This window comes from Temnothorax longispinosus, chromosome 7 (assembly GCF_030848805.1).
Source record: "Temnothorax longispinosus isolate EJ_2023e chromosome 7, Tlon_JGU_v1, whole genome shotgun sequence".
NCBI classification, from domain to species: domain Eukaryota; kingdom Metazoa; phylum Arthropoda; class Insecta; order Hymenoptera; family Formicidae; genus Temnothorax; species Temnothorax longispinosus.
This window is the reverse complement of record NC_092364.1, coordinates 926135-950921: the sequence shown is the minus strand read 5'-3', so window position 1 is coordinate 950921 and position 24787 is coordinate 926135. Positions and strand designations below refer to the sequence as shown.

Here is a 24787-nt window from a genome sequence, read left to right as displayed (position 1 = left end):
AAACTCATTAAAATTATGTTGGTTATATTATTATTATATCGATTTATCAAATAATTCGTAACTCCTCTTATCAGATTATGAATTAGGTTTGAGAGTGAATTGAAATTTTACCAATCAGAGTAAAGTTCACTAAACTCGAGATTAGTTTTCTTTATTCTGATTGAGCTACGGGGTTTTAATGAGCCGTCATCTCGGTCATTCATCCGATTGGCTTCACGCTAGTTAAGTTAAAAGCGGCCCAGCGTTTGGTCCAGCGTTCTCGTCCGCGATTGGCCCGCGACGTCCGCGCGCGCCCGTTTATCGCCCATGTGGTTCGTCGCGAATCGCGATGTCTCGATTCCGCTACTTCCGGTCTCGAAGGTCGAAGTGCGGCGGTAGCGGAACAGCAGCAGCACCATCAGCACCAATAACAGCACAGCAGCGAGGAGCAGCAACGAAGCAGACCACGGGGGACGCACGCACGCACGCACGCGGACTGCGGAGTAGCGATCGTACGCGCGTGTACGCGGGGTGTGTGTGTGTGTGTGTACGCGAAGAGTGCGCTGGAAAGATAACTATTTTTTTAAGACCCGTCCCGAGCCCGGTAACCCCCCCCGGTGGATCATCGGATCGGATCGGAACGGAACGCGCGCGCGGTGGTTCACATTGCGGCGTGTGCGACTCACCTCGTGTCCCAATCACCCTGCTATCTATCTCTATCTCTTTTTCTCTCTCTCTCGTTCTCTCCCACCCTTCCTCGATCGCGAGAATCGTATTATCCGTTTAGCCTAGCGGGCCGGCTGTGTGTGCGCCGAAACAACCTGATTAATATGGCGAACAGCATAGCACCAGACTCGTGGGAACAGCAGGCGGACACGAACGGCGACATCGTCGGCCCGCCTACGTCGCAGGACAAATCCATCGAGAGCAAGTTCTCCACCCTGAATGTCAACGCTGCGGAATTCGTGCCTTCCTTCTGCATCAGCTCGTCGCCACAGAGCAACGTCGCCGCGACCACGACGGCCGACAGCAGTCCGTGCAACGTCGCCGCGGCTGCGGCCGCAGCCGCAGCCGCTGCCGCGGCCGCCGCCGCCGCCGCCGCCGCTGCCGCCGTCATGAACACCGTAACCACCACCACCACCACCTCCGTGCCCGTCGAGATACACCATGGTCAGTGTCCCATCCAGCTGATCGCGGAATTTACCCTCCCCCTCCTCCGCCTGAGAGCGCGGGGGAGCGCCGCGTTCGTCGTGTTGTCATACGAGCACGCGGTCCCGTCGCCACGACTATAACCCCTTCGTCTCGTTGCCACCCCCGCGCGAGGTCCCCCGTCTCCGCGCTGGAACGATCGCGAACGCATGGCGGGACGCCTCGTTGCGTCACGTTTCCGTGGAGGTCGATCCCGCGGAGCGTCCACGCCGCATGTCACGCTCTCGGATACCATATGGTTTCATTTGTATGTGAGAAGAATCCTCCGTTCTGACCCCCCCGCCCTCCGTGCCTTCGGACCGCTACTGTTCTTTTTACGTTAACGTTATTTGCCGAGTGTGCAATTCGGTTCGTTACACCATTGTCGAAATTGGATATGGGATATGGGACCTTGTGAGCGAAAGCTGTAATAGGAGAGGCGAGACACGGCGGAAGAGATTGTGTCGCTGCGTATATCTTATCATCTTGTTGGGTGTTTAATTACGATTGTTTCTGTTTAATGACGTCCCGCTCCTTTGTAATCTAGCGCGTTATACGACATTCGACGCGCCTCGATTGAAGATCAAAGTCTTTTCATTAATCTTACAATCTTCGACGTGACGCAAAAAGTTTTACTATCTGTCTATGTTTGATCTACGTTTTGCGTTTAGTTTCAATAGTCGGTAAAATACCGTGCCAAAGTTTGAATAAATATCTTAGGGATGTACTGTGTACAACATTGGTAGGACGCACGCCGAATTGATCTGTCTTTGTAGCTTTGCAGTATATTTTCTTATAATTGCTTTAGAAAGATTTGGAAATATATTTAGCTTTAACTCGATTTTATGTAGGAAATTATCGTAAATATTTGACATGAAGAGAAAGATAAAAATTAACAAAGTGGTTGGTAAATTAATTATTTTCGTAGAGTCACAAGATTTAATGTAAATGACTTATTGACATGCACATATCATTATCTAATCAAATTTCTTTCTAATCTGTTATCTGTATTGAGAAACCTATACATCTCTTTGTGTTATTTTGAGTATATTATTCTAAAGATTTTGAAGAAATGTGTTTTATTTTTTATAGGAAACTCCACGCCCGTTGTTCTGGCAGATCCAATTGGCAGTCGAGTTGAGGAACCTCCTGCTGGGGGAGGGGCTCCACCGCCGAACGTCAACGACCAACTAAATACCAGTCCGGAACATCAACCTGCAGATTCCTGGGAAGAAGCGGCAGTTGATGGAGACCCTTTGCTTACTCCGGAAAATGAGGAAGTAAGTATAAATTTGACTGAAAACTTGAGCGCATACTTCTTTGATAGTGATATATATATTTTATTATACAGTTCTAGATAAGTTGCATTGACTTTTGACAGATTTCTTTTAAGTGGTTATTTTATTAGTGGTATATTGTATTTTGTATTATTTTTAGGCTGATAACGATGAGGACGAAGAGCTGGTTGTTAAAGTACCCAAAAAGAAACCTGTCAAAGTAGCGGAAGACACTAAAAGCAAAAAGGAACACGTTAACGTTGTTTTCATAGGGCATGTGGGTAAGTAATAAATTTATAAAGAATATAGATGAAATATAAATGTACTAGAAAAGTTCACGGAGGAGAGTTATTCGATATATATTTTATGCTGTCGATTGTTAGATGGCACTATATATGGTGTTTTGCAGATGCTGGGAAATCAACTATCGGAGGTCAGATCATGGCACTCACGGGAATGGTTGACAAACGTACCTTAGAGAAATACGAGCGGGAGGCGAAAGAAAGAAGTCGAGAAACATGGTACTTAAGTTGGGCGCTGGACACAAACCAAGAAGAGAGGGAAAAGGGGAAGACTGTTGAAGTAGGAAGAGCCTACTTTGAGACAGAACGAAAGCACTTTACAATATTAGACGCACCCGGCCATAAAAGCTTCGTACCGAATATGATCGGCGGCGCGGCGCAAGCCGACTTAGCGGTCCTCGTTATTTCCGCGAGGAAAGGCGAATTCGAGACGGGCTTCGACAGAGGGGGTCAAACGAGAGAGCACGCTATGCTTGCTAAAACCGCGGGTGTCAAGCATTTGGTTGTATTAGTGAATAAGATGGACGATCCTACTGTCGAGTGGGACGAGGGCCGATACAATGAATGCAGGTATGCATCGAGTGCGCACGAGATTTAGAAATAGAAAATATATAGAAATTTTCTGTCAGAATATACGTTTATAGAAAGATTTTATTCGAGAAATTAATTGGAAATTTAAGAATTATTAGAGAAAGATTACTAAAATTATTAATATTCTTTTTATTTCTAAAGTATATATTTTTTACTCGTGTTTTGATCACCGATGATGAGATAATATTGCGTTTCCATCGATTCACACGAATAGAAAACCGTGTATCTTTCAGGGATAAGATACTGCCATACCTCCGTAAATTAGGATTCAATCCTGCGAAAGATCTTACGTTCATGCCAGTTTCTGGTCAGCTCGGTATCGGCTTGAAGGATCCGATACCCGAACATCTCTGTAATTGGTACAGCGGCCCACCATTCATACCTTTTATCGATTCGCTACCCTCGCTTAATCGTAAGAGCAATGGACCTTTTATCATGCCGATCGTCGACAAATATAAGGACATGGGGACAGTAGTTATGGGCAAGGTCGAAGCAGGTGAAGCCAAAAAAGGACAGTCGTTGCTCGTTATGCCAAATAGGGTACGTATATATGTTTTGTTGCTTCGAATTAATTTGAAATTAATTTATATTCTAAATCCAAATTATATTTTACGTTGGCGCAAACTTTTTGTTGCCTTCTCTTATAAGTTCCTTTCTAAAATTTGCAGTCCAAAGTTTCTTATGGAAACGATTGAAAAACCTTTAGAGTTTTTAGAAAGACTATTAAAGCCAATAACTACTGTTTTAAACAATAAAAATTTTGTTTTACAACTATAACTTCACTATTAACTATTTAACAGATACAGATAATTTCCTGCACCAATCTAACGTAGAAAAGTAATGATATTTTCTTTATTATGTGATATTTTTAACGCTTTACATTTTGTAGCATAAATGATGTATGTGTCTATGGGAATAATTTATTTTTTTTAATTTAAAACGCAGACGGCAGTAACGGTGGACCAGCTGTGGTCGGATGACGAGGAGGTGACGTCTGTTGGACCTGGGGAAAATGTCAAGATCAAGCTAAAGGGCATCGAAGAGGAAGACGTCAGTCCCGGATTTGTCCTATGCGACAGCAACAACCCTATCAAGACCGGGAAGGTCTTCGACGCGCAAGTGGTGATTCTAGAACACAAGAGTATCATTTGCGCGGGATACAGCGCGGTCATGCACATTCATTGCGCCGCGGAGGAAGTCACGGTCAAGGCACTGATCTGTCTGGTGGACAAGAAATCGGGCGATAAAAGTAAGACGAGGCCAAGGTTCGTCAAACAGGACCAGGTGGCTATAATGAGAATCGAGTGCGCGGGAGTTATATGTCTCGAAAGATTCAAATTATTCCAACAAATGGGCCGCTTCACTCTTAGGGATGAAAGTGAGTACGATGACGGCATATTTTTTTCCTTTATCACCGCCGTTTTTTTCCCCCTTGTTTGCTCCGCGATAATGTTTAACGTAAATGTATATACTTGTGTGATTTCAGATAAAACTATCGCAATTGGCAAGGTGCTGAAAGTCGTCGAGTAAAGGAAAAGAAACTTGCTTAAGTGTTACAACAGATTAATAATAAAAAAAAAGATCATTATTTCAATGTGACAAATATGAGACGATGCAAGGCGAGCACACGAGATATTAAGCAAACCGAACGGGCATGATGAAATTCTGGAGACTTAGTAATAATGTAACATATAACACAACTCACACCTATGTACCGCAGAGCTATACAAACAATACGTGCGTCCACGTGCTACGCAACGGGTAACGGGGTGGGGGGTGGGGCGGGGGGGACAGAGCGGGGGAAAAGGAGAAAAAATATTTATAGCCTGATACAAGAGCAAATAGATTCGACTATATAGTTGAGGAGACATACACAATCGAAAAAAAAACTCAAGAGCGTGTGTTCCTTTTATTAGATAAGCTGAATGATGGCACTTGCATTGAAATAATTATAAACGGATAATGATCAAATAATTAACCGTGTCTCCTTGATAATAAAACAAGAAAAAACACGATATTTTTATTCTTCTGAGGTGCGACACATGGAAGTGGAGTAAGTGATCGATATCGATTGCGGATTTAACATTAAGGAAATATATGATTAATATTATAATTATTATTGAATAATTATTATTAAAGTGGTGGTAAGAGTTGGAAAAGAAAATTTATTGAATAAATCAACAAAATAGTGTTACACAACAATTTATAATTATAAAATTAATATTACAATTATTATTATACTGTTTCTTATTATATTATCATTAAAAACAAATTTGCAAAAAAGTGTGCCCTGATAATTTTAATAGGGACGTGGATGTATGTACGTCACGTACATCCCTGCACAGTATAACGGGTTTCCTACGTATATATTTATATTCGAGATAAAAGCATATGGAATAAAAGCAAGTGTAGCACATAGGATTTGCAAATATTCAAGGCGCACAAATGCGTTCCGCGCGTGTTTATCTCGCCTACAGTATTTTCTAGCTATCTAGTTTTTCTAGTTCAATGGCAATCTATCGCTTTAAACTCATTTGAAGCTCGCGCGAGCACGCGACACGAATGGACCCTTGATGATATAATATATCATATATTATTATAGTCAAAGGAATGGATAGATAACGGGGGCCAGAGAAAAAGAGGAAACGCGCCAAGTTGATATGTACTCGTATAACTCGCGTTACTTTCCTTCTTAAAGAGAGAACATTTTTCCTATCTACATTTGTTTATGGAATAATTGCAAATGCACTGGGTGCAGCTCCCCGTTCTCGGCACGCAGGATAAACGTCCGCGAAGTTAACGAGAGCGAATTTTAGTTGCTCGTGTTCATACGATCCCGCCTCCTTTACGAGCGTTTTTACGTCGAGCACTGACAACTTCAGGGCGATCGGTCCAGTCCCTTTTCACGTTACGCGCCTCTTGCACTCTTCTCCCTTTCCTTTGCTCCACTTGCATCGTCCGCGCGCGGATCTTCCGCCTCCCTCCCGAATACACGTCCGTCTCGTTTCAAGTCCCGAAAAAAAATGAGCCGTAAATAAAGGGAGAAGAAAATGAAGAATTTCCACGGATTCTTTCTTCACCCTCTTGATTTGCCCGCGCGCGTGCGCGCGCGCACACGCTTTTCCCGATCGCAGTTGGACACCCTGCGATCGGGGGCGACGGGGGTGCCGCGCTGCAGCGGTCAAATTAACGACGCTCATTGTTTCCGGGAAGTTGTCCGCTCTCCTTTCTCTCTCTCCCCCTCTTTTTTCTTTTCTTTTCCATTTTCTTTTCGCGCGCGCGGAGGAGTCGTTTCGCACGAGGCGCAGTCATTGAGGATCCGGGGCCAGTTTCGCGTAGCCAAGCTTCTGGAGCACCTCCTTGATCTCGCGGAATACTGTTGGATCCTCGATCGTGCTCGGAATCTGGAAAAGTCGGCGAACTGAAATTATGACGACGACGCGGACCCCGGTAGAAGCGGCGAGAGGGCCGATGAGTTTTGAAACTATGGCGACGACGAGCAGAGAGCGGCGAGAAGGGTAAGTTTGTTTAATTCTTTTGTGAATTTTACGAGAGATATCTCTGTTATCGAAGTATCGCGCTATTATCAACCGACTCGACATGTGATATTAAAATACCGAGCGAAATAACGCGCTCGTTACTTCCGCTCGCGGGCGGAAGAGGGTTCGTTAACCCTTTCAACACACGGTATCAATTTAAGGACAGTCGAGAACTTTTTTTGTGTCTTTAGTTGTTTCATTTTATAAATCAATATTTACTTTTATGCCAACAAAATATCGAAAAAAAAATGCAAAAAGGATATTCACAAAATAGAAATTAAAATAGTTTTGATTTTCTTTTAAACTTAAGTCCTCTGAATTTAAACTGATGGTATGTACATATTATATGTGTTACCCAGAGTCTCCGAAGGGAGATTAAATGGGGAACGACTCGCGTTCGATTATCGGCGACGGTCTCTCGCTTGGATCGCGAGATAACAAAGAGATTTGACCGACGATTTTTATCGCGCTTACTCGTTCCTACCTTGACTTGCTTCGACCGCGCCAATGTGGCGATCGATTTACGGATTATCTTCCCCGAGCGCGTTTTGGGTAGCGCGGTAATGGCGGCGGCGGTGCGAAAAGACGCGATCGGCCCCATCATGTTCCGCACCCGTGCGACCAGCTCTTGATTTATCTCCTCCTCGTTGCTCATCGCGTCTGAAAGAAGAGTACCCTGTTAATTCTTCTAAATTCAATCGCAATTATATATATTTCGGATTCTTATTAATTCGTTAAGAAAGATTAGAGTACAAGGAATTGCGGCAATTAAATCGCAATCGTTTATAGTTCTTGCGGCTGCGAACTAATATTCGAATTATCATATGTATATAAATGATTAACATATAACTCGAACTGCTATATATAATATATAACAGTTATTAATTTAGAGATTTGATTTCAATTTTAATTAATTTAAGACTTCGATCAAACTCCTATCTAACTTAATTAATTTTTAATTCAAATAACAGAATTACATGTAAAATTTGTCGTCTCTAATCTCAAATCTTTCCTTCCGTATGTTAAACAATAAAAAAATTAATAATTTATTCCATATTAAAGTACAGATGTTATTTGATAAGTTAATCGGAATATTTAAATTATTATATAATGTTTCTATTTCGAATTTTAATCAACTTAATGAGGTTGAACTTTGAAAAAATCTAAACAAACTCATATGTACGCTGACATTATTTATAAAAGAATTTGTTTTAAATTTTATGCAATTTTTAACATTTTCAATTCTCCTTAATCGACGATTAATTCAACCGATAGAACTGCTTGCAGTATAAAATAATAAAAAATTAATTATTTCAGACAAGAAATACATATATTATAAACAAGAAATTAGAATTAATGTCCGCATTAAAGAAAATAGTGTAGATATTATTTTATAATTGGAGTTTAGTTGAAATCATTCCCTTAATATTAAGTTATATTGAAATTTATGTACACGGTTAGAAAACTTGCCGGACGTCGCGATGTTAAAGATAACAACCGCTTCTTTCGAGATACCTCTTTTGAAAAATTACGAGCGTACCTTCTCGTCTAACGTAAAGGCACAGCGGCACTTCACCCTTCGTATGATCGGGTACACCGACAACCGCGGCGTCCACCACGTCGGTATGAGCTAAAATAATATCCTCTAACGCAGCCGTGGATATTCTGTGGCCGGCTACGTTTATAATGTCATCGTCCCTCGCCGTGACGTAAACGTAGCCAAACTCATCGATGTATCCCGCGTCCATCGTGTCGTAGTAACCCTGCAAGAGCATCGAATTAAATATAGGTAATCCCCAGTAAGCTTTAACGATTTTATCCTCCGGAAAATTTGGAGTCGGTTTCTTTCTTTGGCAAAGATCTCTTCGGCTTTGATTTAGTTCCGGTCTACAATAGATATTTTAAGCACTACAAAGCCTTAAGAAATTTGACGAATCACAGTCGAATTTGAAGATAATAATCAACTGTGATTGGCCAATTTCTTAGAGCTTAGAGCTTAAAACACCTATTGTAGACTGTGACTTAGGCTTTCAAGCGATCGCGAAAGATTTTTAAGAGACAATAGGGGGGGGGGGTAAAAGAAGTAGACTCGTAGGTTCGTATTATGTGTGTGAAATATATGTTGCTCCGTTAGTATAAGGCGTTAGCACGTGGTAACGTGTCGTGCATTTACTTACCGGAAATGTCGAGAAGTATACTTGCTTGAACCTTTCGGGTGCCCGATAAAGGGTCAACATGCATCCAGGTGGCAGCGGTAGCTTTATCGCGATACGTCCGAGTTCGTGTTGCGGCGCTTTGCTCCCGTCCTCGCGCAGGATATGTACTGTCGATGATAAATTTATAAGTGATTTTGCACAGAGACGAACGAGAAGTTTATTAGCGGAATTGTTTAGACAAGGAGATGATCGAGGGTAGCGTCATATAGTGAAGAAAAGTCGGCGGAAGCATTCCTGCATACGATCAAGGAGACTCACTGTCGTATCCGGGTACAGGAAGTCCCGTACTGAACTTGGGCAAACTGGTGTAATGACCGTATTCTAAGCACAGCGCCGTGATGGGATGTCCAGTCTCCGATTGCCACCAATTGTTCAAGATCGGTACTTTAAAAGCTTTTTCGGCCCAGGCTTTCGTTTCGTAATCGCAAAATTCACCGGCAACGAATATCGTTTTTAAGCTGAAAGAAAACTGTCCGTGAGAAATTCGTTCGTTTTTCCGATTTGTTTTTATGGGAGTTTAAAGGAAGAGAAGACTTCCTTAAAGTAAATTATCGATGCGTTATAATTATCAACGTTATATAGGGATAACGTGACATCGTACGAATGTAGGATAGTCCACGAAAGTAGTAAAAACGAAAATAAGTCAGACACGTGCTAGTATCTCTTTTGCATACGAAGGAATCGCTGAGAAAATATTTTGAGGAACTATCATGATCAGAGGAGCAGTTAGTGGATTGCTTTTGAACTTACGATTTTAACGAATACTTTTTTCCTAATAGTATTTCCGGATCCGCTCGTTTTATAACGCGCAGAGCAGTGGGTACGCAGAATAACGCGTTTACGCTATGTTGCTCGATGATTCTGGAAAGAAAGAGAAGACTTCCTTAAAGTAAATTATCGATGCATTATAATAATCAATGTTATACAGGGATAACGTGACGTCGTACGAACATAGGATAGTTCACGAAAGTAGTAAAAACGATAATAAGTCAGACACGTGCTAGTATCTCTTTTGCGTACGAAGGAATCGCTGAGAAAATATTTTGAAGAATTATTATTATTACTCGAAAGAGAAAACGCGATTAAAAAATCGTCGAATATTTATTGACTTTCTTGAACTGTTATTTTTCATCAACTGGCATGAAAAAGTTAACAAATATTTGTAGAATCAATACTTTTTTAAGCCGCGCTATTTTCTTCGAGATAATCCGACGAAAATTGACAGGGCGGTAAAGAAATTAGATTTTAGATGAGATAAATTTTTATTTCCTACCAGAAAACGCTTCTCTTTATTTTCCAAGCAATATTGCTTTCGTTGAAAAATATTCAAACCTGAAATATTGACTAGCGTCCGGTGTTCTGTCGGGTTTTCCTTCGTACATGACGCTAGTCGCGCCGTAGACGAGAGGGCCATAGCAAATGTAGGAATGCCCGACAACCCATCCCATGTCGGAGGCCACCCACCAAACGGAGCTTTTGTTCATCCCGTAAACCGTCTTCATGGTCCAGCAGAGTGTTGCCAAGTGACCACCGATCGGCCTTATAATCCCCTTCGGATGCCCTGATATCAAATAAAAAAAAAAAAGGTTTTCGTGATCGCGTAACAGGAGTGTGATTTTGGTGTTTGATCAAAGACAGGTAACACATTATAAACATGAAAAGTGGCGACAGAACGTCTCGAGGGAATACGATGGGATAATTTTCAAAGTATAGGAAATCAAAGGAAGGAAATTATACGATATAAAATTCTGTCCTTTCATCCCCAGAGACGTTTCTAGGTTTAAGACACACCTGTGGTTCCTGACGTGTACAATATATACAATGGATCGTTAGCCTCGACCATTACGCACGAATGCGGTTTCGACCGCTTCAAGAGATCGTCCCAGTCGAGCTGTGACTCGAGTAACGGAGCCTCCCACACGTTTCTTCTCTGAAACACGATGCACTTCGGTTTCGGTACAATGATCATGTCCATGGCACCGTTTAGCATAGTAGTATACCTGCATTTCGAATTGTGCGAATTAAAGGAAGAATATAAAGACTGAATGAAGCGTCGAAGACGCTAAGAGTTCTAAACAGAAACGTTTGAAAGAAGTTCGACAGATTGTGCACAGTTTAAGGGACAATGCGTTGTTTGAGAAAGAAATTATGTTACATAACGCGTTACATTAATATTAACATTTCTATTAAATATTAATATCAATTATCCGATATGTATCTAACATTTCTCTTAGAAAATTTTTTAGGAGTACTGCTGCTTTTTTAAAAGCGCAATTTGAATATGTCAAGATATCTCGTATAAAGTGATATTTTGATACGTACTTAACCACTTTGGACGGTTCGAGGCCGCAACTCGCGGCGATAATAACCTTCGGCTCGGCATGATCTATTCTAGATGCCAATTCGTTCGCTGCGAAGCCTGAAACGCGTATTTACAAGTATAATCGCATTGCATAACTGAATTGATAATTGTTTAATAATCGAAATATCTTGCTATGCAACTTGGGTCTCTATAAAGCTGTTGACGTGACTTGACAGTTTAAAACACATCTGAAGGATATGGACTTATCCGTCTTATGTAAAAACAGATATTTTTAAGATTAAAAAAGTCTTTAAAATAAAGAAACGGATAAGAAATATATGCAAGATATATATAAGGAAGATAACGTAAATATGCGAATTTTAATCGTAGTCAGTTTTTACACACTTTGCATACATTTTACTATCGATTCTACTTTTTGCGATCCATGTGAAAAATAATAATCACGTGATATAGTGGTAAAATGAAGCTTGAACGTAACGGCCGCGACCACCGTCACTTTTTGTTATTAATTACCTCCAAAGACCACCGAGTGAATCGCCCCGAGCCTGGCAGTGGCGAGAATCGCAATTATAGTCTCGGGGATCAGCGGCATGTATATAATCACTCTGTCCCCTTTGCGCACACCCAGATCCGCCAACGCGCCCGCCAACACGGACGTCTTTTCCAAGAGCTCGTTGTACGTCACTTTGCGTATTAACGACGTTTGAGGGCTGTCGTGGATGAGGGCGGTCTTCTCCCCGTACCCTGCGTGCACGTGGCGATCCACCGCGTTGTAACAAGCGTTCAGTTCACCGCCGACAAACCTGCGCGAAAGATAAGCGAGCTTTCTGTAGCCCTTTTCGCAGTCACGAGTGCTCCCACGAGGCCATTAGAGAGATTTCATTCTATTAATTAACTGTTTGTCTCCGCAAAGCTTTCTCTGTGTGGCGTAAAGCGTCTAATATCTATACTTAAATATAGTTTCGCGTAACGTATGATTTCGAAGCTACGTTCTTCAATCTGGAATAGATTCTTCTCTGAGAAAAAATCCGATTTTCAATAACTCTTTAAGGACGAGTATTTTAAACGAGCCTTATCGCAAAAAAAAGAGGAAAAATTAATTATTTATGCAAACAAAATTTTAATCGGAATTGGAATTTTTTGAAAGTCTTTATTCATTGCAGTGGCAATAAAAAAATTGATTAATTTTGACAGAATTACGATTAGAGTTACGATTCTTTTCATGATTCTTTTCGAGGTACCATTTCGTGAACGGCTCGTTGGAATTGTCCAAAACCTTGTCCCAAGGTTTACTCCAGTCAATACAGCTGCCAACCTCGCCCCAAAACTCTCCCGGATACTCCAATGACTTCTTATATGCTTCTTCATACGCAGAGCACTCGTTCCAATGCGGGTTCATAATATAATCTGCAAGAACACAGTAATTAAGACGGCGACGGCTTACCTTTTCGTCACAAGCACAAAGCACGACTGACGGCTGCCTCCGACCTTTGACGAAACTTGACTTCTCGGAAATTATCATTAATTACGTTACAACGAAATATGCAGGGAACTTTATCGAATATGGTACCTATTTTGACAAACAAGAAACATTGTTCCCGTGAGCTCCGCGTTAATACTGCGTTGGAACACAACGAATTTGTATTATATATCTTATTATTTTCTATTTTAAATGATTTTGCAGTACGTTTCGTAATACTATTCATCTTCCATAAAAAAATGTTACTGCAAAAATAATTGCTGATAACAGGAAAACATGTAGGATAATGTATTGTAAAACTTTAGTTGTGTCTCGGAATACTTATATTGATATTATCATGAAAAATACAGAATTTTTTTAAAAAAATATTACACATACCTACGTTTTATATTTTGCGAAAGAACTAGCGTAATTATTCGAATATATTTATGTTTGAATTTAAAACAACGTAAAAAATTTCAAAATGAGAAAGGAATCTTACAAGTGCAGTTATGTTTATTGTGCAAAAATTATTTTACTATTACTACGTTTACGCGAGCGTTACTTCTGTAGTAACTTACGATAAATCACTCGTTTACGCGAAGGAAAATCCCGTTTACGCGAAGGAATTCTAAGTTACTACAGAAGTAACGCTCGCGTAAACGTAGTATATGTATGCAATTAAAATTATAAATTATAATAAAATCTGATAATTTGTAGATAAAAGTTGATAAAAGTAGATAAATTATAATAAAATATAATAATTTGTAGATAAAAGTTGATAAAAGTATGATACTTTTATTAACTTTTATCAACTTTTATTATAATTTATAATTTTGACTGCATACATAGTAAAATAATTTTTACACAATAAACATAACTGCATTTGTAAGATTTCTTTCTTATTTTGAAATTTTTCACGTTGTTTTAAATTCAAACATAAAAATATTCGAATCTTTTTCTAACTTAGAACTAGGAAAAGATGACAGGTAAGTTAAACCAAGATTAAAATTAACCTGCGTTGATAGAAATGGACATAAATGTATCGTAAATGTTGCTACGTATTATAAGTTTTTCCATAGCGCAATTTAAGGTGTTTAAGTAAAAAACTACAGATCGATTAATAACGTTTGTACAATCTGCTTTTAAAGAGTAAAGTATCTCGAGTGTTTTTGAAGTAAATAATAATACATAGTTAGGGAGTTAAATCAATTATATTACAATATTTTCTTTATTTGTATTAATTAATTTTGCGCGTCCTTCGTGCTGCGCAATTAAATTCTTATTTCTTCGACTTTATTATCGGAGCGATATAAAATATATCGACGTAAATTTTTGCGCGCCGATATATTTCTCGGCCCCCGTTTCTTATCATCGAGATTTCATGTCGAGGAGCCTACATTAAATTTCGTATAATTTATTCCCTTACGTATATAATTTATCTTTTTACAATGTATCCTATATTAATTATCCAGTCAACGCGATCTTAACTCCCTTTTTCCTATCGCCTCGTTTAATTATCGTGAGTTAACGGCGCGGGGACGTTACAGTATATTTCAAAATGCCTCCTTGACGCGGTTGATACCGACACTCGCCGACACTTTTTACTCAGCATGAATAATTCATTCCAACGCGCCGCGCATACATACATCGCGCTTTACACGAGAAATTCGTAGCAATTTTCTATCCCCTTTTCTTTAGCGCGTGGCCTCGCCCACGTGTTTGTTTCCGCATATCGTGAATTACGGAGATACGACGAGAGCGAGACACCGCTGTCTTAATACACCTCAATGTCGGCGAGGTCGCGAATATCCGAGAGAATCGCAGGGCACACCGTGTGGACCACCTTTCCGTCTCTCGTCTCGTCGCACTCCGATTCTCCCGGTAACCACACATCCGCCGCACGCATCCCGTGGGGCCGCCACCGCGATATTTATCCGTTACGAAGAAATGTAATGCGACTGGGGAACGGTGACTGGAAATGAAAACGGGACGTTAGCTCGAACTCTTTACGACGCGTAGATTACGTTTCTTCCTTTATTTATTTTTTTTTGTTTAAGTGAAGATTCGAAAAATCTGTCGCGAGAGAGATGACAGGAAAATTTATTCAATTTGTTGTATTGGACGATAACGAAAGACGAAATCGTGTATCTTCGAAAAGTTTCTTTCGGGGTCAAAAAGTCAAATAAATGTATATATTTTATCCGGCATTCGATGCAGCGTGAAACTTCGCGCGTTCTCGAGTAGGGAAACCGACGGTAAAAAGTGTGTATATACACCGAGATTTTTTCTCGTGAGCCTTAAATTAAAAAACTGTTCAGCTGAACGATTTAACTGAAGATATACAAGAATGTTTCTAATTTATATATTTAACAATAATATAATTAGACTCGTGAAAATGTTAGAGATTTAACGGCGAATGCGAGTCTAGTGCGGGACATGGTGCGCAAATAAAGACGTGTATTTAAATATTTAAGTAGGGAAAAACATTTTGTGATAACAGATTCGCAGTTCAGGTAAGCGAGCTTAAAATATTCGTAGCCCTAAGCGTAACGGTCCTCTCTTCCTCAATTGGTTTACTCATATTTTATGCATTCACGGAAAAAAATTTACCTAAATTTAGTCGTAAAATATGGATAACTAATATTTTTTGCAGCAAGAGCTATATTTTTTTGCAGCGAGAGCTATAATTTAGCAATAGTAGCAAAACCTTTTGTTCTCGCTGCAAAAAATGTTACTCTTATTGCAAAAAATGTTAGTTATTTATATATTACGACTATTTTAGCTATAGTAGCTCATCTTTTTTTTCCGTGTTTCCAGCCGTAAAAATCGAATCTACTCAATTTAAGATTTAGTTCACTCTCTTGTGAAATCTCTTTACACTGCTTTATTCTCTTTCTTCATTATATGTGACAGTACTTCCGTATCGTGTATCACTAGGTGTATAAACTACTTTGCAGAAAATTGATATTAGCATATAATATTTATAAGGTGCACACAGGTGGATAAAAATTATTTATATCGAAAGAAACAGAAAGATAGATAGATAGATAGATAGAGAGAGAGAGAGAGAGAGAGAGAGAGAGAGGAGAGGAAAAAATTATTTTAAAATATTACGTGCAAAGTTCTGGCGAGAAAAAATCACGACTTGAATCTACTAGCGATGAATATTTCAGCTTTATGTTCTCCTTTACAAACACGTCTTCTGCGAAAGTCCTCCGGGGGTTTAAGACCGAGGAGTTCGCAGGGTGTATCAGGTTGTGTGACACCTTATTTCAGAGAAATGGGGCGTTACGCAACTCGGCGGAAGCAAGTTTATTAGAGAGAACTCGCAGAAGCGAGTCGTGACAATAGCCAACCAGATGGCTGTGAGCGATTTTCGGATCCCTGGATTCTGTGTGGTCAAATCTAAGTTGTGCCACAATTTAGCGTTTGGTATAGGAAGAAAGGCTTGATGTTTCTGGATAAACTTTTATGTTAGGCCTTAAGCGTGCCCGTTTTATATATAGCCCGACACACACGCGATACTTACGCGTTAATAATAAAACAAGAATACGCGTTAATAATAAAACAACAGGATCGTTCGGCCGTTTCCTGATATGTAGGTCGTTTTCTCTCGGTCGGGATTATTTTCATTGTCCTAAGTAAGCTCTCCACGGATTTATTTCTTTGCACACATCGAAAGAGAGAATGATATTAATATTAAACATGTTAATCGTATTATTTATTTCTCATTCTCGAGATAAGCTTATAAGTTACCTGTTTCAAAACGCCTATATGCACCGCCATGCACACACGTATTTGTTAAAATAAGACAAATATATCATATTGATATCTTAACAATCATACAATTGTTTCGCAATTTTCGCAAAAGACTACGTTTCAAGAATAATCAGCGTTCGAAGCATATGGTAAATGAACACTACAATTTGCAACTATATAAGCTATGATAAGATTAGATATGATAAGATCATGCCCGATAACCGGGAATGTCGAATTATTTACTTCACGTCATTGCACACATGCATCAGTCATCTTTTTTCGATTTGTGTAGAAATAAATTGGAAAACATTTTCTGGAAAGCATAACAACAATCCTATTTCACTGTTGATTATATCTACGTGCTCTTAATTTGTATCTGACCTGCGTAACGTAGCGGAGTAAAGAAGAACAGGTGGAGAGAACGATATGCTGCAACGGGAAGACAGCAGATGCGCCCAATAATTTAATTTAAGCATTAGGTAGCGTCAATAAATCTCCGTTACCGATGGAATTCGCTACGATCGGCGCTAATCGAGCGAATATCGAGTAAAATCTGGATGCGTAGTGAAATCATCCGTAAAGTGCTCTGTGTTTTCAAGGCAGTTAGCGTAAACAACACGTTCAGTGTTGCAAAATGTAAAAGCTTTCGTTACACTTTCGTTAATTCTTAAACGAGAGTATATCGGTCTGTCGAATATATTTTCTCCCTATTACACACACACACACATTTTTACCGAACTGTTTCTTAAAAAAGAGGGGGAGGTCAAAATTAGAACTTAAAGATAAGGGTATATAAATTATAAAAGATGAGTTGTTAAATGTATGATTAAAAGGCAAAAAAGAATTATCAATGTAAAGCATATATGATATAAGACTGAAGAACTGAGGTTAAAAACTTACATATAACTGGTCAAAATTAACAGTGAGAAAAGTCTGACGTCTGACAGTTATACCGATAGCTTTCTATCTGATGTATAAAGTTATGTAGCTGTAAGAAATAAAACAGTAAACACCAAGTAAAACAAAACAATGATAAAGATCTCATGTTTATGTCAGAAAAGTAATAGCAAGCTCTTTAAGAATATACTTTTCCATATTTGTGTAGTATAAGTATTTCCATTTTTAAATATTTTTAAAATTATCTTTAACATAAAAATGAGATCTTTTTCATTGTTTTTTACTTGGTGTATATCGGCGGATCATTTTATATTTGTTCTTAGTCAGCTACATAATTATTGTTAATTCTTTTGTTTAATAAACTTAATAAACTCGTATTTTTTCAAAACTCACATCTTTTTTGTACTCATAAATTAGCCATTTGATCAGCTCCTTATATAGCTTTGCTTTTATCTTTGATTTTATTTTAAATTTAAGATTGATAGAAATACTCCTTAATACACTCTTGTGTCAATGAAAATTAACATATCAAAAGAATAATACTCTGCTTGTGTTTTATCTTTACTTACTTCGGCTTTTACTTTGAATGGTCAAATATTGCCAGTGACAGTAGGCAACTGTCCAAGGCAAAAAATGTTCATATTTTATTAGAAAATATTATACAACACAATGTTATATGTATATAAAGGATGTGGCAACTGCTGACAAAATTATTTTAAATTGACAGTTTTTGCCGCAGCCAAATATATGTCTCAGACTTTCCTAAGGCCTGCAAAATTATTTAAACTCCGGAAACACAAAGGCTCGCAAAATTGCATTTGAATTTTGTCACTTCAGAGCAATTAATCAAGTTTTTTGAACGAAAAGATTAAAAAATTAATAAATAGGCAGCACACATTATTATAAATAGCGATGGAGGATATATACAATTATTTAGTAGAAGTTTATATTCGCGTATTCTTTTCGTCATTTATATTGAAGAAACGATTTGTAGGATTGACCCGATATTTATACGTCATACAGACATATGTTTGCATACAAAATGCGGGAGAGAGAAGACATTGTATTGATAGCAGCTAGAACTCAAATACGTCAATCGACGCGAATCGTATAAAATATTCTTGTAAAAAGGAAAGAAGAAACAGAAATGTGTCGTTTGCATTTACGGCTTAAGCTTGTAATTGGCCACAAATTGAATTTATCTATTGACGAAGTAATTATATGGAATTAATTTTACACTCTCATTAATTCCGTTTAAAATAATATTCTCTTATCAAGATAAACTATAGACCTTGCTCGCGAAGGGCTATTGTGTAATTATTTACGATATATTAAATACGAAATATTAAATACGTAACAGACATATCGACACGCATTTTAATATATCTCCCACCTCGCGTTGTTGTGTTTCCGTTTTGTTAATTTACACCCAGCCCACTTTCTACTCAATATGATACATAAAAACGTAAAAACGAATATATACCACTGCCGTCTCCTCTTCTTGATATCCTCGGACGCACAATGCATGACTCGAGGCACGTTTTTCCTGAGCTTTCGGGCTTGGCGTCCAAGAAATCGGGATTCATCTGATGCAGCATTTTGCAACTGTCGATCCGAGCAACGTCCGAACACAGATATTTACAGTCTGTAATAGCAGTAACGTCTCTGTGTCCACGGAGTGGGGTCCATCCACGGTGTGACGTCAAGTCCTATACGTTTCGAATATTCATAGAATCAAGAAAAAATTATTAATACATTTATAAATGCAAATGCTCTAAGCACCAGTAATGTGCTACACATAGAAATAGATACATAGAAATGACCTAAGTCACAATTTGTGTTGCAAAGTGTTAAATTCAGGAAATCATACGCGATTACGTGGACAATTCATAATGTTAATTAACATTTATAATGTTATAGATATCGCTAAATGCAATCATTACCATAATCTTTTATTTCTGAAATAAATGTAAATGCTAAGATTCAGATTAAATTAATAAGATAATATAAATTCACATTATCGTAGTGATAAAAAATCGAAAAGTAATCTCTATTGCGATATTATATTTTTACGCACAATATTTTTTTCTTTTTTTACGCAATTTTTCTTCGCTTTAAAATTTCTTATCGCGTCATTATTATTATATACATATACACACGCGAGCCACACATACACGCACGCACATAAACACATACACACGCACACACATATGTAACTTATATTATAATATCGTGACGACAAATATGCACAATACATACTTTATAGATACACTTATGGAAAGGAGATGTGTCAGGAGATGTGTTTCGTAGAAAACTGAAGCCGTTCCTTCAGAACTGAAAGCCAAATGTGTAAATTCGTCCGTGACGTGACGCTTCCTGAGTGAATCGTTGATCCACAGGTCATTGCATTAATTTTAAAACATTATGATAACTATTTGATATCGAGTTCTAGCTAACTGCAGAGAACTCAAGATGAATGGCAGAATCCAACTGGATTACAATTGGATGTGCTAACATATTTATGCTGTTTTTTAATTAATCGTAGCTTTAATTTTGTGACACATTTTCTGAAAAAAATTAAATCAGTCTTTTATTAGCGACTCTAGACTCTAGACTTTAGAGTACACTTAGAATTGACTGATACGATTTAATTAGCCACTCTTGCTTTTCTTTTATTTTTCTGAAACTTAATTCTTTGAAAAACCTTCCTACACGATGTGAATTATACAAGAGAGATATGATATTAAAAATATTAAAATATTCTGTTAATATTAAATACTAACTTAATAAAATTTATCATATTCGGGCTCAATGCTAAAATGAATAAAATTACCATTAATTCTAAACTACTTAAAATATTTAAATTTCAGTTGATATTGTCAATTGATAACACCGTAAGGAGATAATTATTTAAGTATGTACAAGTTGTAAAAATTCCTTTTTCTTAGAAAACTGTTTATTTAAATTACTCAAATGTTTACCTCTTTTACGCGATTAAAATGAGACTAAAATGAAATTAAAATAAAATTAAATTAATCTAACAATGATAGCAAGCATTAAGATATATTTAAATCAATTCTTTTTTATATAATCGGCAAAAATTGAGTATTACTGCGTCTGTAACTAACTAATCTATAATAAATAAAAAACTAACTAATTAATAATTTATTTGGATTACTGTTTTCGCAAGTAGACGGTACGCATAAAAGGCACGTACCTTCTTTCCCCGTCGATCAAAACGAGGTAGTTAATTTTTATAACAATTAGAAACATAGCATCTTCTTCATGTGGTAAAATTCACAAAAGAAGAGTGGAAAATATTTGCAACATCATAGCTTATCTCTACGGTTTCATGACAATCAACATAAGCAGGAACATCTCTTTGATAGCTATTTGAAATTCTTTAAAAATTTAGAAATTTCATAGATAGCATATTCTAGGATATAATACAATGTACGTAAAATAGCTTATTCGATATAGTTAGGGATAAGGCTGACTTATCGTTATCCTTGAACAAACTAGCTGCATATTAAACAGACTAAGGGCCATTTTGACTAAACTCCGATTAACTTAATCGTTGATTAGTCCATTGGAAATGACCAATCACATTTTCTCATTAAGCAGATTGGCAAATGCGATAGGTCATTTCCAATGGACTAATCAACGATCAAGTTAATCAGAGCTTGGTCGAAGTGGCCCTTAAGTGGTGATTAAATAAGAAAGTGGTGATTAAATATTTAAGCAAAAGAAAAGAGAGTTGACACTCGAGTAGGGGGTGTCTAGGCCAAATAATACGTCGTCGTAAATATCTTAGCGCAAACTTGAAACGAACTGCGACTCTCTTCCTTCGCCGGTGGCAGTAATATCAAACTCGTCTCTAACGAATAAAATTATTCACGCAGCTTTAACCTTTAACACGCGAATCGTCGAAATACCGCGATATATTTACGATGTATCCACGATGCTATTTACGTATAGCAGACAAAAATCAGTGCAAACTCGAGACGTGCGCGTTACGATTTTCTTTATCCTTAGAGTGCAATTACGTTTGTACTAATAATATGCAAACTCGTGCGCCTAATTGACGCACACAATCGTTATAATCTCTAACACTCGAATAATCGAGTTATAATTACAAGTAAAGTCCACAAGTCACGGTGGAGTACTTCGATGACTGAAATTACAGTCACAGCGTGTGTTAAGTTTGCGTGAAGGTGTAAAAAATTATTCTCCTCCTCGTTTCTGTTTCCAATTCGGAAAAAAAGGAGGTTACTTTTTGCGAGGCTATGTTATTCAAGCGACTGTGTGTTATATAAACATCGCCGCAAGTTGGCTCTGACGAAGGAGAATATTCGTTGATCTTCTTCACACAATAGGCGTATGCACATATGAACTACACGTTGCATATTGTGTGCAAATGATATACAAATGACGGCATGGTCTGTGTTCCATGTTCCATGTTTCGTGTTTCGAGACGCAATATTCTCGCGCCTCGACGCGACGCGAGAAGAAGAAACGTTCGTGCAGTTTTTCAGTCCCAGGGGCAGCATCCCCGGCGTATACGAATGAAACGTTTCGCAAACGCCGCTCCAATTTTTCCCTTTGATTCCTTCGCGTTTCGCCACGCGCTAGATATTTCTCCTTGGATACACGCAAAAAGCACAATTTCGCGGACGTAGAAGATGTCGCGATGTGAATTTACTTATACGCTCGGGATGCGAATACCGGCAACGTGGGGAAAAGACGCACGCATCTTATAAGACGCTTTCACGTTATTTGACTGATCGACTGTATACGAGGTCGGTTCATTTGTTTGAATGATGCGCGATCCGTGTTACGTTATTACGACAAGCGATAAGTAAGCGAATTTCTTTCGCTCCGGTTGACAAAGGAGGAAATGGAAAGGACAGGGGAAAGAGAAGGACATTACAAATTGCATTATACGTAGAGCGGCAGCCGATATATAAGCGTCACGTAAGTGACGAAAATGTAAATCTCATAAAGTGCATGCTGCAAAATGAGTTCACGCGGGACGCGGGCGGAGGTGTCACGGGCGTCCCCGCGCATGGTGGAGTCGATGGAACTCGATCTTCCGTGAAATCGAATTGCGACGCGGTTTTCTGTACGTGGTCGACAAGGGACGAATGCCAATGCACACATCGCTTAGCTATTGTATTCGGAAGTTGCCGCAAGTTGCACCCTTTCCGCCGCGGTGGAATGCGAACGAATATCGTGCTAGACATTTTCGTGATATACATAGAGAAAATTTGACGTGATCGAGATTCTCTTCCGTTTATGTAAACCGAAAAATATCTGTGGACTTATCTCGTGAAAAGTGGGCAAAATTATGTGGCGCAAATTCTTATTTGTACGTATATGTTCTTATTTAGGTCCTGCTTACATTTTATCTTTTACGTTCTGTTTCACGATCTGTCTATTTTTCTTGTTCTATTCACCACGTTGTTATTTTACAATATCTTTCGATTTTGTACTTTGATTATCTTATTTTTATTATAGGTATTACAGCAACAGCTTTGCTGATCTCTCATCTTTCGGGCGTACATTTTTCATTCGTGCTCCGTAAATATCTGAGTTACAAATCAATCTTGTATTTATACCATGAAATTATTATTTGCATCGCGAATTAATTCATATAGAAATCCTCGAAAGAAGGATTCTTTTTATTCCATTTCCCGCGTTGTTATCTTATAATCTTTCAATCTTGTGCTTTGATTACCTTGTTTTTATTATAAGTATTACTACAGCAACAGCTTTTTACTGATCTCATTTTTACTGTCTTATTTTTTGCGCGTATATTTTTTTATTCGTATTACGTAAATATCTATTGTCATAAACCAATCTTGTATTTATGCAATGAAATTATTATATTGACCGATCGCAATTACGCGAGCATCTCGTGTCGAAGATGATTACTTCCCGAGGAAAAAAACCTTTTATTTGTTCATATTAGTTCGTATTAGTTTATATTAGTAGATATATGATGATATATGATCATATAAGAAATGGAAAATATAATCTTAAGCAATATTATATGGCCATATATGAGCATATATGATTATATATTGTAATCATCGAGAACGAGATGCGAAGTTCGATGTCGGCAGGACGCCAACAGAAGTATAAGTATATAACCAGATAGCAGATTGGTGGCAGAAATCGAGCAGATCCTGCTCCGTTCAGGCTCTGCACGATTTCGGTCACCAATCTGTTTGTATTGCCTGTCAGTAGGCGCTGTCTGCGCGATTTCTGTTGCCAATCTCCTGTGTGATTACGTTAGCAGACTCTGCTGACAGAACATAAGTTGAATACGAACGCAGTTGTTGTCAGTCTGCTGACAAATCTGTTATCAATCTGCTGACTGCTATCATTTTGTTTACTCTGGGATAATTACGAATTAATTCCAATAAAAATCCTTAAAAGGATGATTCTTTATTTCTATAGGTTTACATTAACGTGACCTCTTTCGCGTCAACGTCAATAAATTTGAAATAAAAGCTTTACGATTATGGATATAAATCGGTTAAAGGGAAATTCCGAGAATACGTGGGAAGTATCCTAGTCGACTCTATTGCCTATAGCTTGATGAAAAATTGCTAATCGCGTCGCTTCGTATCGCACCTGATGCCTCATAATGCTTCATCGAACTCCAGTAAAATCCAAGTCTAAGGATTGGAACCGTGTCAATGCAATAATATTATCGATAAACATTTGAATTGCGAGGAATGCCGCGACGAGAAACAAAATTGTAGAAAACAGATCGAGTCTTAGGCAATTAACTAAATGCAGAATGAAATATTAATTTCCTTGAAATAAACCCGCTTATTGCTAAAGCTTTTAAAACCTACTGAAATCTTTTGACAGAGAGAAACTTATACAAAAACATATACATGATCTTTCTGTTATAAGCTTAATAATATACGAGCAGACACGTGAAAGATTATTCCAAGAAAAATTTCCGACATCGTAAATATTATAGGTATACGCGAGGTAGTTTCACGTATGTGATCGCATAAATTGCATACTATTTACTACACATAAATTGGACATTATTTATTATTTACATACATTTGCTACACATTTTACCTAAATTTATGGACGAGTAAAACGACGCATATCATCAGCATAAGATCTTGATAATGATGTAAGTTTTACGATAAACGATAATGACAAATGACACGTCGCATGAAGACGAAAATAAGATTGAACATGTTTGTATATATCGCACTTTCCATC

General features: G+C 38.2%; 2 protein-coding genes across 4 annotated transcripts; one reads left to right on the top strand and one right to left on the bottom strand.

Annotated features, from left to right (window-relative positions):
• Window positions 1-399: 399 nt before the first annotated feature.
• Erf3 (eukaryotic translation release factor 3) lies at window positions 400-5539 on the top strand. The gene is made up of 7 exons (XM_071783193.1): window positions 400-1149; window positions 2260-2447; window positions 2605-2725; window positions 2854-3316; window positions 3571-3877; window positions 4283-4715; window positions 4824-5539. Exons 1-7 carry the CDS (start codon window positions 810-812, stop codon window positions 4865-4867), a joined length of 1896 nt encoding a protein of 631 aa, XP_071639294.1. The 5' UTR covers window positions 400-809; the 3' UTR covers window positions 4868-5539.
• On the bottom strand, window positions 5483-19887 carry LOC139815920 (acyl-CoA synthetase short-chain family member 3, mitochondrial). Of its 3 annotated transcripts, XM_071783190.1 has the most exons (13): window positions 19793-19887; window positions 19017-19242; window positions 12657-12822; window positions 11929-12218; window positions 11415-11511; window positions 10884-11092; window positions 10425-10653; window positions 9843-9953; window positions 9351-9550; window positions 9054-9199; window positions 8417-8639; window positions 7361-7536; window positions 5483-6741 (listed from the first exon to the last, which is right to left on the bottom strand). In XM_071783190.1, the coding sequence occupies exons 2-13, from the start codon at window positions 19129-19131 to the stop codon at window positions 6646-6648; spliced, it is 2058 nt and encodes a 685-aa protein (XP_071639291.1). In that variant the 5' UTR covers window positions 19132-19242; window positions 19793-19887; the 3' UTR covers window positions 5483-6645. The 3 variants fall into 3 exon arrangements, with proteins under 3 accessions (XP_071639291.1, XP_071639292.1, XP_071639293.1); XM_071783191.1 differs by lacking the exons at window positions 19017-19242; window positions 19793-19887 and adding an exon at window positions 13274-13483; XM_071783192.1 differs by lacking the exons at window positions 19017-19242; window positions 19793-19887 and adding an exon at window positions 13278-13483.
• Between the last annotated feature and the right edge of the window lie 4900 nt (window positions 19888-24787).

Coding starts and splice junctions, on each gene's coding strand:
- LOC139815920 (XM_071783190.1), bottom strand. CDS start 19,131: ATGCTGCATCAGATGAATCCCGATTTCTTGGACGCCAAGCCCGAAAGC. Junction 11,512..11,928: donor TCACTCGGTGGTCTTTGGAG/GTAATTAATAAC, acceptor TACGCGTTTCAG/GCTTCGCAGCGAACGAATTG. Junction 9,200..9,350: donor TCCTGTACCCGGATACGACA/GTGAGTCTCCTT, acceptor TATCATCGACAG/TACATATCCTGCGCGAGGAC.
- Erf3 (XM_071783193.1), top strand. CDS start 810: ATGGCGAACAGCATAGCACCAGACTCGTGGGAACAGCAGGCGGACACG. Junction 2,448..2,604: donor TTACTCCGGAAAATGAGGAA/GTAAGTATAAAT, acceptor TATTATTTTTAG/GCTGATAACGATGAGGACGA. Junction 3,878..4,282: donor TGCTCGTTATGCCAAATAGG/GTACGTATATAT, acceptor TTTAAAACGCAG/ACGGCAGTAACGGTGGACCA.